Source organism: Eretmochelys imbricata, chromosome 2 (assembly GCF_965152235.1).
Source record: "Eretmochelys imbricata isolate rEreImb1 chromosome 2, rEreImb1.hap1, whole genome shotgun sequence".
Lineage (NCBI taxonomy): Eukaryota > Metazoa > Chordata > Testudines > Cheloniidae > Eretmochelys > Eretmochelys imbricata.
In genome coordinates, this window is record NC_135573.1 from 88,876,898 (window position 1) to 88,891,606 (window position 14,709).

Here is a 14,709-nt window from a genome sequence, read left to right on the forward strand (position 1 = left end):
AAATGAAAAGAGAATTGGACCTTACTAGTCTATGGAAACTGAGTAAAGGATTTCAGAAGGAGAAAGAAGATTATTTTAAATGCTTAAGAAATACCTCTGAAAAACTGATTTGCTTTTTCATGTAATGTGCAAAAAGCAAAATACAGTAGTGTATAAAGAAGCAAGGCAAGACATTATTTTAAAACACTGGAAATCTTGTAATTATTAATCAAAGTAAGCTGCCACAAAAGGAAAAAGTAAACCTTTAGGGTTGTAAGACTTGTTTTCCTTCAGCTTCCCCAGAATTTAAAAACACTGAAACATGACAAATTCCTCAAAAATTTTTCCTGACCACAGCTCCTTGCATGCAGACAAACACAGAGGTTATGCCAGTTCCTGGAAGAGGGAATGTCATTAGCTGTTCTTAATCCTTAAGCATGGGTCTGTATGTGTAGTTTTTTTTTTCTCTCTCTTTTTGTCCCTATGTAGATTGGCTTGATTTTGATATATTTTAATGTAATCTTTAGTGTTGCATTATTATTGTCAAAACAGATAGTCAAGGATAGAACTGATGATGATCACTTAGCAAAAATAATCAGTTAGATATTACCAGGGTTGTGTGAAAGTGGTGGCATTGTTTTTAAATGTGAAAATGTTCACCATTTTATACCAAGTGAAATTCAGAGGTTTAAACTGATTTGTGTGTCCACTCAGGAGTTTGCACAGATTTAACTAAACCAATTTAAAAAAGCAATTTAAGTTAAATGGTGCAGCTTCTGCAGGTAGACCAGCCCAGAATGTGTACAGTTAAGCACATTTGTAATTCTTTGCAGTAATTCTTACTGATTATTATTCTCATGGCAGTAAATATTTATACAATACCCCTAAGGTTATTCCTACTGATTGTTTTAGTAACAGTAGATTACTGTTTCTGAGGAACAGTTTATGCTAAAAGAGCCACTTTTAGAAAAGGAAAGGATATGACAGAGGTCTATAAAATCATGACTTATGGGGAGAAAGTAAAGAAGGAAGTGTTATTTATTCCTTCTCATAACACAAGAACTAGGAATCACCAAATGAAATTAATAGGCAGCAGGTTTAAAACAAACAAAAGGAAGTATTTCTTCATACAATGCATAACATGTGGAACTCTTTGCCAGAGGACATTGTGAAGGCCAAGACTATAACAGGGTTCAAGAAAGAACTAGATAAGTTCATGGAGGATAGGTCCATCAATGGTTATGAGACAGGATGGGCAGGAATGGTGTCCCTAGCCTCTCTTTGCCAGAAGCTGGAAATGGGCGACAGGGGATGGATCACTGGATGATTGCCTGTTCTGTTCCTTCTCTCTGAAGCATCTGGCATTGGCCACTGTCAGAAGACAAGATACTGGGCTAGATGGACCTTTGGTCTGACCCAGTATGGCCATTCTTATGTTCTTAAGGGAATCCCAAGAAGGAATGGGGCCAAAACGTAGATTATATTAATTACATTGTCATTTCTTTTGCAAAATGCAAAAGTTATCTTAAAATGAACCATCCATCTAACTGTTTGCTGTGCTGGAACCTATGGGGCATTACTGGTTGAGAACCCTTGGTGAAACAAGAGACAGGAGAGGAGAAGGTAACAGAACAAAAATCTCTCCTCTACAAAAGTTTCGTTGTGCAAAAAACAAACACACAAAAAGCTTTCCCCTCCCAGTGATATAAAACATATTTTATTCCATTCTTACATCTCGCCCACTCCTGTTGTCCCTAATCTGAATGCCTTGTCATTTGCAGATCTGCCAGCCAAGTCTCAGTGACTGTCCAGGGAGACTCCTGTATTTGGGATTTACTACTCAAGCAGGTTTCAGAGTAGCAGCCGTGTTAGTCTGTATTCGCAAAAAGAAAAGGAGGACTTGTGGCACCTTAGAGACTAACCAATTTATCTGAGCATAAGCTCTCCTGAGCTACAGCTCACTTCATCGTGAAGTGAGCTGTAGCTCACGAAAGCTCATGCTCACATAAATTGGTTAGTCTCTAAGGTGCCTCAAGTCCTCCTTTTCTTATTACTCAAGCACTTTTTATAGCTTCTAACTCCAGGACGATTTTGCTGCATGCATTTGTAGGCTCTCCCCCATCATTTTTGCACCTCTCCCCCGACTTCACCCTCGCATTTTGCGACAGCCCCCTGGCTGGTCGAACCCGCGCGGTGCACAATGGCTGGGGACCAGGCGAGGGCATGCCTGGCCCCGCAAATCCGAGCTGCCATTGCCGGAGGGGGCGGTGTCCTGGTGCCCGCAGGGAGCACAGCAGCAGAGTCCCAAAGAGAGAAACCGCCGCTCCTCCAATCTGCCGAAGCGGAGAGATTTGTGCGTGTGCTGGCTTGGGCTGGGGGGAAGCACCAAAAAGGACGAGGAGGAGCTGGGACTCTGCTCATGTGACCGGCGGCGGCTCAGGCTGTGGGGGCTGCCCGGAAAGTGCTGCAGCTGCTTTTCCGTTCCCTGCAGGGGAGAGCCGGCCGGGGAGTGACCCCGCCGGACAATGCGAAGCGGCTTCTCCCCGAGCAGATGATGGCGATACGAGAACTGAAAGTGTGTCTGCTCGGAGTGAGTAGCAGCGCCGCGGCGTGCGCCGGGAGGGTGGAGGGGCTCGGCTGGGGCAGACCCCGCTTGCCACAGGGCAGACGCCGCCGGGGGGGCTCCCCGCAGTACAGGCTCACGAGAGAGAGAGAGAGAGGGAGACCAGGCTGCCCGCCGCCCTGGGAGGCTCCCCGGGAAGTTTGCGCCGAGTTCCTTGCAAACGGACTTTCTTTGTCCCTGGCTCTTCTTTGTGCCTGGCTTGGCTGAGCCCGCGATAGAGGGAGCTGCTTGGGCCCGCCCGCTTCCGCTCTTGGGCTGTGCCCCGGGGAAAGGCATTTGCGGGGAGGTTGTTGTGCTAAGGATGTGGGCAGCTGGGCATTTTTTCCTCCAGATTGTCTGTGGTCTCGCTCCGCGGCTCCCTCACCCCCTTCAGTTCCCTTCTGCGCCAGGTGGGGCACTGAATGTTCTGTTTCCTGGAAGACACCATTTCCAGCTGGGACAAGGGCCTGCCGCACACCCCCAAACCCATGGACCGCTGTATGGACCTTTGCCAGCCACTGCCCCGCGCTAAGTGTCTCTCCAGACATGGGTTGGGGTGTGGGTGTGTTAATTATTGAACTTTTAATGCTCCAGAGTTCAATGCACAGCTCCAGGGTGCTAGTGGATTAAGTGGAAGGAAGCTTTGTGGTACACAGAGATCATACCAGCTAAATAATAGATCCCACTCAGCTGAAAAAGTGCTTGTCTCTCCCTTTTTGAGGGTTTTATTACCTGGCTGTGGTAAATTCCTTCAGACTGAAACTTGGTATACAACATACCAGGTTCCTGGGTGGGATTTTTCTTTCCAAAAGGAGATAAACTTGGCTGTTGAAATGAGATGCTGTTTATAGAGCCATGAAGGTTAACCTCTCTCTCTCTCTCTCTCTCTCTCTCTCTCTCTCTGTCATCATAAATTTTCATAGATCATTTGAAGTGAAAGAATTTAACTGCTTTTTGTTTACCTTTTGTCTTTCACTTACCTTGAACAAGGAAAATGATCATTAGTCCATGTTAATATTTGTTTCTAGTGATTTTCACTTTCTGATTCTTAACTACTAGCCAAGGCTGCAATGTTTGGGCAGGAAACAGTGAAGGAGAAGTTTTAAATCCAAACTATTATTTCCATTTAAATTTTAAAAGTGAATCTCATATATAAAAGCAAAACTTAAAATTTTGCTGGAATCTGTTACTTTTGACAGTGTTCCTTTGAACCTCTTGATTACCCAGTCCTTAATACTTGCCAGATACTGTCTACCTAATCTAAACGATTCTTGTGGGACACGGGGCACCTAACAACATCTGATTTACTTTCACAACACACTCCTGGGTTGCTCTTAGAGCTTCTGTTGCAACAAACTAGGATAGATAAAGAATTCTTACAGAAGAATGTCTCTTCTAACTTAAGTCTTGCTTACACTAGAGAAACTTTTGACAAATGGCCTGTAATTATTACCATTTGTCTAACTGAACCAATGTTAACAAGGGTTAACAAGATTTTTCAAAATCATTGTAGTGTAGAGAAGGCATTATTGTTACCCCATGTCATCGCTCGTTTCAGATACCCCTAAACAAGATTTTTCGTGGTGTTTGATGTGTGCATGACTTCAGTGGAGTTACTAAAACTTGGTCTAATGAACTCATAACAGAAGTTTCATTCTGTATAATAGTAATTTCTTTTTGCTTCTTCTCTTTCTGCATTTGAAACAATAATGTGCTTAGGTTTGTGATTTTGATCTACTCTCTGCCATTCACAAAAATAACTTTGCATTAAAATGTGCTGATGAAATTACTCTATGAATGTTAGATAAGCACAGCATGCAAAAATTCAGAGCTTTTGAGAGTCTCTGTAATAGCGTTTCATGTAAGTTTTAAAAACAGAACATGTCATATGTATGGATACAAAGATTTTATATCATATCCCCATGAAACCGAGAATAGCTTTATAAACTTAGATATGTACAGTGAACTATTTTAATGCAATATAAATCCGTTGCCACTTTAAAAAACACTCGCTGGCCAAATTCTTTAGTGCCTTGGTGTTGGCATTCACACCAGTAGAAAGTAGGTACTGAAGAGTTTTGCCCAAAGTAGTTGCCAATAAACATTCTTCCGTCCCCAATGAAAATCTCCGCATTCATCTTTAAAATTGTATAGATGCAAAAGTAAACGCAGTTCACTCAAACTTGAGAAGTCTGTGTTAGAACAAGCAGATGCTTCTTTCCCCCCACAAACAGCAAATCCTGTAATCTTGGTGTTTATAGAGGCAGAAGCAGTCTTACGAAATGACATTCCTCTTGCAGTAAATTTATTGCTATTTTGTAACATTAAATGTAAGAGTTCTGTAGGATTTTTGTTGTTGTTTTGTTTGTTCTAAAGCAAGGAGAAGATCATACAGAACAACTACATGTGCTGTGAATTCAAAACTATTCAATACATTCACAAAAAACTTAGGGTAGCAGAGGAAACATTTAAGAAAACATGAAGAACTACAGTTACATCAGCCTTGTAGTTACTGAGAGGAGGTTCCCTCCTGAGTCTTAGTACACTTTAGTTCTACAAAACCATTCACTGCTGATCATAGTCATCTCACTTACCATGGAAGCTGGCAGTCAATTTTTCCAAGACTTCAAAAGGCTTCATCTGACAGATCCACTGGCTAACTGCAGAGACAGATTTCCAGAATTGGCCAGTTGAGTGCCTGCCAGTGAGAACAAGTTCATCCATTAATCTTTTGGTTTACTTAAAAGAGCTCTCTGAAGGATGCCATTCCAAAATAGAGCCTGACAAAAGGAACCTCAGAGTTATCTTTTTAATAGTTCCTAGGATCTGGTTTCATACGCGTTATGAAATGGGAGGGTCCAGCAGCAATGTATCCAGTAGGCCATAATAAAATCTGGTAATCAATAAAATCTGAGGCACCTAAATCCTATAAAACAGGCAAATCCTTAAGCAAGGAATTGCAAGAAACTGAGATCCTGGGAGCTTCAAGTCAGATTTCGAACCCATCTTCCTTCTCCATTTGTGAAAATAGCTCTAGATTACATTTCTCAATCAGACTACAGAGGAAGACCTCTCTTGTCCTATCCCAAACCATTACAGCGTACAAACCTAGACAGCGCAACGCATCTGAAATCTGTCTGTAGCTGTCCAGCTGACAATTCCCTTTTGGGAACTTTCAGCTGGTACAGAGCAAAACCAGCTCCTGCACAATTTGCAAACTTTCCACCCCAGTGTAGAAGGTGTGTGTTGTGGGAGAGACCAGAGCCATCCACCAGCCTCAGCTGACCATTAGATTCATAGATCCATAGATATTTAGGTCAGAAAGGACCATTATGATCATCTAGTCTGATCTCCTGCATAACGCAGGCCACAGAATTTCACCCACCACTCCTGCAAAAAACCTCTCAGCTATGTCTGTGCTATTGAAGTCCTCAAATTGTGGTTTAAAGACTTCAAGGAGCAGAGAATCTTCCAGCAAGTGACCCGTGCCCCATGCTACAGAGGACGGCGAAAAACCTCCAGGGCCTCTTCCAATCTGCCCTGGAGGAAAATTCCTTCCCAACCCCAAATATGGCGATCAGCTAAACCCTGAGCATATGGGCAAGATTCATCAGCCAGATACTACAGAAAATTCTTTCCTGGGTAACTCAGATCGCACCCCATCTAATATCCCATCACAGGCCATTGGGCCTATTTACCATGAATATTTAATTACCAAAACCATGTTATCCCATCATACCATCTCCTCCATAAACTTATCAAGTTTAATCTTAAAGCCAGATAGATCTTTTAGGGACAACAGCCAGCTATTGTGAACTACAGCAGCATTCCATAGCTGGGGCTGGAGCCACTGTACGAGAAATGGAGACCCGTAACTGGTTCCTTGATGTCCCAGTCCTCCTGCACTGAGCGCATCTTGGCACAGGAGAGAATCTGGCCCAACGTTCTTGATGTGAATGTACTGAAACTCAGATTTGGGGATCCAGGCTATGTTTCACCATTTACTCATCAAAAGCGAGTAGCTCATTGTTTTTAAAACACCTGGGTAGAAGGAAAAGGCTTGATTTCTTGCAGTCTCCACCCCATGAAGCTCAGGAACGTGTGCAGTGCAGTACTGTAAGGTGACAGGAGAAATCTCCCTCCTTTTATGAGAAACCTTTAGACCAGGGTTTCTCAACCTGTGGGTGGTACCCAAAACTGGGTTGCCAGAATGTTTCAAAGGGTCACGTAGCAGCTTCTGTCCCACAGAGCTGGCTGGGCTCACCTCCCTGCTCCAGGCACAGCAACCTCTGGGATCCCAGTGCCACTCAGCTTTGGCCCAGCCAACATGGTAACAGGAATCCAGGTGGGCCAAATTTGAGTGAGTGGCTCTGCAACTCCATGAACCAGGTCACAACTCCATTCTCATAACTTTGGTCCAGTCAAGGGGCAAGGGCCAAACATGAGCAGCGCTGCAATCCCAAAGGTTGCAATGCCCAGAGCCGAGAGCCAAGCCCAGCCAGCCCTCCTGCATAGTAGCTGCAGGAGCTGCCACTGTGGGGTGAGTGCCAGAGAGGACTCATCCTACCTCCCCCCCCCAGCCCGGAGGCAGGACCCAAATGAAACCACCCCAGGCAGGGCATCCACCCCACACAATTTACTGGGTTGCAACAGGCCATAAACATTTACAAGTTGGTCCTGAGCCCAAAAAGATTGAAAACCACTGCTTTAGACAACGTTTTAAGACTACATGCTACTGGAGGATGGGCCCCCATGTGGTGTCTAATGGAGTGAGAAACATGAGAAATGAACAGAAGAGTGATGAAAGGGAACCACAGGGCAAACCTGTCCTAATCTAACCCAAATTTGTACATAGGTTAATTTTATACATAGGTTAATTTTAGGATTAGGCTCTGAGCTGCTGGTATCCTTCCTTGTTGAGCATAGATTCCTGTCCAGAAGGGGCCATTATGATTATCTAGTCTGACCTGCTGTGCAGCACAGGCCATAGAACTTCCCAAAATAGTTCCTGGAGCAGATCTTTTAGAGAAACATCCAATCTCGATTTAAAAATTGCCAGTGATGGAGAATCCACCATGATGCTTGGTAATTGTTCCAGTGGTTAATTACCCTCACGGTTAAAAAATGTATGCCTGATTTCCAATCTGAATTTGTCTAGCCTCAACTTCCAGCCATGGAGTGGTGCTTTGTTCCTCATGATTCAGTGAGGAGAAATAATTTGAGGGGAAGCAGGTTGTTCTTGCTGGTGGGCTGTCAAGGACATTGCACCTCACTAATGTTGCAAGGTATTGAGCAGCTAGCTGTGAATTATCCTGTTTTCTTAGAACTCTTGGGGACATTTCAATGTGCATGGCCCCATGCCCACCTCTTCTCTTGCTTTCTTCTAAGTAGAGGTGTTACAGCTGAGTACACTATTACTCCTGGATAGCAGTATGAATAATATAAAATAGCCTTGGCACACATATTTTGCAAATACTAGGTTGCACTTAAGCATGTATGCCATGGTCATGCCCTGTCTTTGCCCCTATAAGCACTTCATGTTCACTTCCTCCTATTCACCAGTCCTCAGAGATTTGCTTGAGTTACCTAGTTCTGTGCAGAGAAATCTAAACAATATAGAGGCCGTTCTGCACAGGTGCTGAATAAATCGTGAATGCTTGTACTTTGGATCTCTACTCTTCTTTCTGCAGCCTGTAGGATTGAGGTATAGCTTCTTGCCAAGTTCTGATGTAACTGCTGTGTGGCAACTACTAACAAGATTTCTAGCCTTTGGACTGAGGCTGTGCTCCTTGACTTTTGGTTGCATTTTAGGGAAACTGTTAGCTTGCCCTGGTGGGGCTTCAGGAGGTTGCTTATTAGTTTTCATCTGCTGTAACCTACCTGCTCCTCTGCTTTCTTTATTTACCAAGTTTTTACGTTGTTATGTTTGGGCATGTGTTGCATGTACAGTACTGTACAGGTGTATCAACTTCCAGTGTACACATATGCAGACTATAAAAAAGTGGTCAGAATTCTTTGATAATTTAGGTAATCTGGAACACGTTGTAATTTTAGTAAGGATAAAATCTCTCTGGCATTCCAAACGCGATGACATGATAAACTAAGGGAAAAAATAGGGCCTGGGCTGCAATCGAATGTGGAGCCATTTTTCTGTAGCAAAATCTTTCTGTAAAAACTTGAAACAATTAATGTACCTTTTAACTTAGCCATTACATTGAAAGTGTCTCTCTGAATATCTTTAAATTATACTAGTGTTTAAAAAACAACTGAACATATTAACTCTGATCTGCCTCCAAAAACTGTTATGTTATAGGGTTGCCGTCCGTGGAGTGAGGGGCCGGGGTGGGGAAATGGGGCACGGGGGGGAGGGGAGGGGAAATCCATCCCTGGAGCAAGAGGCCAGTGTGGGGAAATCAGGGCACAACAGGGTGGGGAGGTTGGGGAGGGGAAATCAGAGCACAGCGGGACAGGGAGGTTCCTGGAGTGAGGGGCTGGGGAAATCGAGACACAGCGGGGCAGGGAGGTTGGTTTCTGGAGTGAGGGGCTTGGGAAATCGAGACACAGCGGGGCAGGCAGGTTCGTTCCTGGAGTGAGGGGCTGGGGAAATCGGAGCACAGCATGATAGGGAGGTTGGTTCCTGGAGTGAAGGGCTTGGGAAATCGAGACACAGCGGGACAGGGAGGTTGGTTCCTGGAATGAGGGGCTGGGGAAATTGAGACACATCGCGGCAGGGAGGTTGGTTCCTGGAGTGAAGGGCTTGGGAAATCGAGACACAGCAGGACAGGGAGGTTGGTTCCTGGAGTGAGGGGCTGGGGAAATCGAGACACAGCGGGACAGGGAGGTTGGTTCCTGGAGTGAGGGGCTGGGGAAATCGGGGCACAGTGGGGTGGGGGAGTCCATCCCTGAAGCAAGGGGCCAGGGTTGGGAAATCGGGGCACAGAAGGGCAGTGGGGGGCAGACAGGTTACCTGGTTCCCCCCCCCCGCCCCGGACAGCGCCAGTATCTACTTTGGAGCCCGGTCTGGGAGTCAGCCAGTTCTCTCTGTCAGGCTGGGGGTGGGAAGAGCAGAGCCGCTCCTCCAGGCTCCAGCAGCAGCTGCTGCTTTTCCCAGACGCTTTTAGTCAGACACAGCTGACCGGACGCTGCCAGTTTCCCTTTTCAACTGGATGTTCCACTTGAAAACCAGACACCTGGCAACCCTAGGTTGTACAACGGTAGCTCAGAGGTCTTTGTCAGGATTGGGGCCCCATTGTGCAAGGCACTGTACAAACATTAAATAAAAGAGTCCTTGCCGGAAAGAGTTTACAATCTGAGGACCCAGTCCCGCAATTGGCTCTATGGAGGCGGATCTTTATGCTGACATGGGATCCCAACGAAGTCAATGGGGCTCCAGATGGGTGCAGAGGTCCATCCACACATAATCAATTGTAGGTTTGTGGCATAAAGAGGAACAAAATGTAACGGATGGGTGCAGAAGACAAGAGTGGAAGTGAAAGGATTCCAAGATTATGTCTATTAGCTAAATGTAGATTTCATTAGGTTTTTTATTTATTTACTGAATAGCAAGATGAGTGAACAAGAGAGACTGAATCACCGACAGGCTATTTTCCAGTCAGTGATTCATCACTACCTTTTGTTCACTCATCCATGGGTGGCGGGTCTCATAGGCTGGGGAAGCCTGTGCCTTACCACCAGCCAGGTGTAGCCCCGTCCATACTCCGCCCCAGGCTCCCTCCTACTTCCTGCTCTGGCCACTTTTCCCAGTTCCCCTGTGCCGTGGCCCCGGCTCCTTTTTAATAAGCCTGATGAAACATTTTTATAAAGGGTCAGATTCAAATTTTCATGTCAGTGTAGTGTTGGACATTGAACAATGAATATGATAAACCCAGAATGCTTCAGAATCCAGAATTTTCTGTCTTAAATGCTTTTCTGAACAGGTTCCAACACTTATTATTATTATTCATTTCTTCCCAAAGTTTTGGGAGGAATTATTTAGTAAAATGACTCAATTACATTATGACCTGAAACACCCTTCAAGGAAAAAATAAACAGAGGCCACATTCTGCTCTCAGTTACACCTGTGCAACCTGACTGAACACACCCCTGGTCTACAACTACAGACTTATGTCGATTATAACTACGTCACACACGGATGTGGAAAATCCACCCCCCTGAGTGTGCAGTTATTTATACTGACCTAACTCTTGGTGTAGACAGAGCCTCTCGGGGAGGTGGAGTACCTACGCCGATGGGAGAAGCTCTCCGTTTGGTGTAGATAACGTCCTCACTAAGCTTTACAGTGGTACGGCTGCACCTGTAATTCTGTAAGTGTGGACAAGCTGTAGGTTTGCACCATCATAACAGAAGGCAGAAGTGGGCCCACAAGATTTTTCACAACTTACCAGTAACCAGACTAGAAAAGGGATTCCTTTGTACAGCAGTTTGTTGTTCACAGAACTGTGTGATGCTCAGTGCATAACATGCATTTCTGAGCTCTTGATTTTACTAGTTTACTAGCTGAGGGCCTGCCATGTGATGGGGTTATAATGAATAAATTGTATGCAAGTTGTGGTTATTCTGCATGTTAAATCATATTACTACATTTTGGTTTCCAGATTATTGCAAAGTGCTTGTGTGTTTTTGCTGTTGTACCTTTCCATCTTCTCAGGGTTTGTTGCTTTTCTTTCTTAGTAATTTAGAAACAATTAAATTCCATCTTTCCACCAAAAGGAGGAATTGGAATAAATAGTAAACTCCAGTTTCTAGACACCACTTGCATGTCACCTATGGCTTTGCTAAGGAAACTCATGCTCAGGAAAATTTAATGGAGCAAACTGAAGCATTCCCTGTAAGAAATTATCCTGTAAATTCTCTTGACCATTATGTCAAGATGGTCACCAGATGACTGACTGAAAAACCAAAAAGAAAAGGAGTACTTGTGGCACCTTAGAGACTAACCAATTTATTTGAGCATGAGCTTTCGTGAGCTACAGCTCACTTCATCGGATGCATACCGTGGAAACTGCAGCAGACTTTATATACACACAGAGATCATGAAACAATACCTCCTCCCACCCCACTGTCCTGCTGTTAATAGCTTATCTAAAGTGATCATCAAGTTGGGCCATTTCCAGCACAAATCCAGGTTTTCTCACCCTCCACCTCCCCCCACACAAACTCACCCTCCTGCTGGTACCACCCCCCCCACACACAAACTCACTCTCCTGCTGGTACCACCCCCCCCACACACAAACTCACTCTCCTGCTGGTACCAGCTGGTACCAGCAGGAGAGTGAGTTTGTGTGTGGGGGGGTGGAGGGTGAGAAAACCTGGATTTGTGCTGGAAATGGCCCAACTTGATGATCACTTTAGATAAGCTATTACCAGCAGGACAGTGGGGTGGGAGGAGGTATTGTTTCATGATCTCTGTGTGTATATAAAGTCTGCTGCAGTTTCCACAGTATGCATCCGATGAAGTGAGCTGTAGCTCATGAAAGCTCATGCTCAAATAAATTGGTTAGCCTCTAAGGTGCCACAAGTACTCCTTTTCTTTTTGCGAATACAGACTAACACGGCTGTTACTCTGAAACCTGAAAAACCAAAGCCACTCTTCACATTTACAGATCAAGAGCTTTTGATTTGTGTGATTTATCCTTATCATTCAATAATACTTTTTCCTTTAAGGGCAATCAGAAAGGAAAATATTTTTTTTCTAAGGACATATCTTTATAATTGTAGAAAGACCTGTCAATCATTCAGTTCTGGTTTAATTCTTTTCTTTAAAACATAGTTACATGTTTGGGGCTGGGGAGGAGGGAGAAAAAAAGAAAAACCTCCAAAAGGCAGCTTACAGAGAGAGAGCAGATCTCTAAAAAGACATAACATTAAAAGACATAACATTAACATCAAGCAGAACTACCCTCACTGATAGGGTGTTTTGTGTTGTTTTTCTCCTTAAAATGGAATCTAAGCAGTGCTCTCGAGCTTTTCAAACGTTCATGCACACCTCAGGGCTTGAATATGTGCAAACTCAGATATGTGCAGGTAAAACCCAATTTGTGCAAATGTATCAGTATGTGCATGTGCAAAGCAAGGGTTGCGTGTGTGCTTTGGACCTTGCCAATGGGCAACTTGGACATGCACACATACATGCATACGGTGTGCAACCCTTGCTTTACACATACACATTCAAGCACAGATTAGGATTCTTTATACTACATTTAAGTTTGCATGCTTGCAAGCCCTGAGGTGCACATGATTGGTTGAAATCAGGACCTTTATGGCCATAATGTTTAGATACATTTTTTTCCTCCTTTAAAATTTTATCAATTAATAGGTGTACATTTAAGGGTGTATTTTCCTATTCAAACTTCTGCATTCACTACACAAAGGAGTGAAAAATGATTTATATGTTAATGAAAATTTCTTCCAAGAAGTTGTTGCCTATTCTTATTAGTGATCAAGCGGCCAGATAATTGCAATGTATGCAATTAATGTGTTTGCCCAGTTAGCCTGCGACAAGGGCACAACCCACTGGAATTAGACATGTTAATGCTAAACCAATAATGGGAAGAAAGAAGTTAAAATTTTGTTCATTTTTAACTGTAGAGAAGGGTCTGTTTAATCATAACTGGATTAGGGCTTTACGGCAAAGACCTTTACTAGCTGAACAGTGTGAAGGGAGCATGCTGCTATGGGATTCCCAGGAGGAATTTATCTGACCGCCCAGAATTCCCCTTAGGACATCCCGACAGTTAATGCTTCAGTGGCACTGGCAGCTCTGCCATAATTAAAACAGATACATTGTGCGCTCCTGTCTCCCTGGTCAGTGTTATGGGGGTGAGTAGACACGGACCCTTTTCTTATAGGCTCCTGGCAGCCCTTGCAGGGAGTAGTGGCCCCACGCTTCAGCCACATTGTGACTGGCTTGTGAGCTGGGATGCAAAGGCAAGGCTTCTTATGTGCTTCTCTTCTCTATCTCATACATTTGAGCCCACAGTCTGGTTCTCAATACATACTTTGACAGTATTAATGAACTAACATCTACTCATTGACTGCCTACTATATGATTTTGACAGACAAGATGGCTAACTATCTTATGATTTCTGACTCCTTTACATCGAAGATGAGGGGAATTACAAATGATTTGGTTACTAGATGGGCTTCAGGTACCACATGCTGGGTACTAACGCAAGAGGACTCATAAGTTTCTAAAACTAAACTGGCTCTTTATTAAGAGAATTATCTAAAGAGGGTGACGAGACAGCAAGTATGAAAAATCGGGACAGAGAGTGTGTGTGTGTGTGTGTGTAAGTAAGTAGGTGCCTATATAAGAAAAAGCCCTAAATATTGGGACTGTAAAATCAGGACATCTGGTCACCCTAATCGAAAGAGATGCTATAACTGTTACAAAGAATACTACATGTTTATTCTGGGAGGATGTTACACTTCAGCGTTGTTCTGACAGCTTGGGTTCTACAATGACAATGGCCATATAAGTACCTAGGTAAATGGACAGAAAGAGGTCACAAAGGAGGCACTAGACTAGGATAACCTTGAGTGCTTTAATCACATGGGAATGAAAGAAAAACCAACTAGGGCTTCTTTTGGTAACTTCGTTGTGTCCGTTCCCATGAGTTTAATATTTCACTAATTTAAATTTTCATTGTTCTCTCTATTCTGTGACATACCAGTAAATACATTATTTAAGATGATTTGGGTTTTGTCTGTGGAAGCTTGGTACTCAAAAGAAAATGAAGTGCCCTCTTGAGACAATGTGTGTGACAGCATCTGCATGGTTTAAGGGTCTGGAGAAGGCAGTGCAGACTTCTATCTGGAACAGTGCCTCAGATGGGCCCAAAGGTCTCAGTAAGTGATGTACAGGAGGAGGAACAAATGACTCAAAGGTACAAGGTATTATAAGACAATTTCAGAAGAAAGGCTGCGGACTGAATAGGTCTAAAATTAGCAACTCTGTGCTGTTAGAATGGAAATCTAGAAAACCCTGTGTGTCCTTTTTATATGTAGAACCTTAGTGGCTTCTGGAAACTTGTTTTATAATTCCTGTAGTAGGAAAGTGTCAGGTATTATAGTAAATAAATCCCAAATTGCTACTAAGCTAGGATGAA

At 43.8% G+C, this 14,709-nt stretch overlaps 1 protein-coding gene across 1 annotated transcript in view; it reads left to right on the plus strand.

Annotated features, from left to right (window-relative positions):
* Nucleotides 1-2,438: 2,438 nt before the first annotated feature.
* RAB31 (RAB31, member RAS oncogene family) overlaps nucleotides 2,439-14,709 on the plus strand; it is a 109,032-nt gene continuing 96,761 nt past the window's right edge. The window contains exon 1 of the mRNA XM_077809064.1: nucleotides 2,439-2,569. Coding sequence (XP_077665190.1) covers nucleotides 2,531-2,569 — 39 coding nt within the window. The 5' untranslated portion in view covers nucleotides 2,439-2,530. The remainder of the gene's footprint in view (nucleotides 2,570-14,709) is intronic.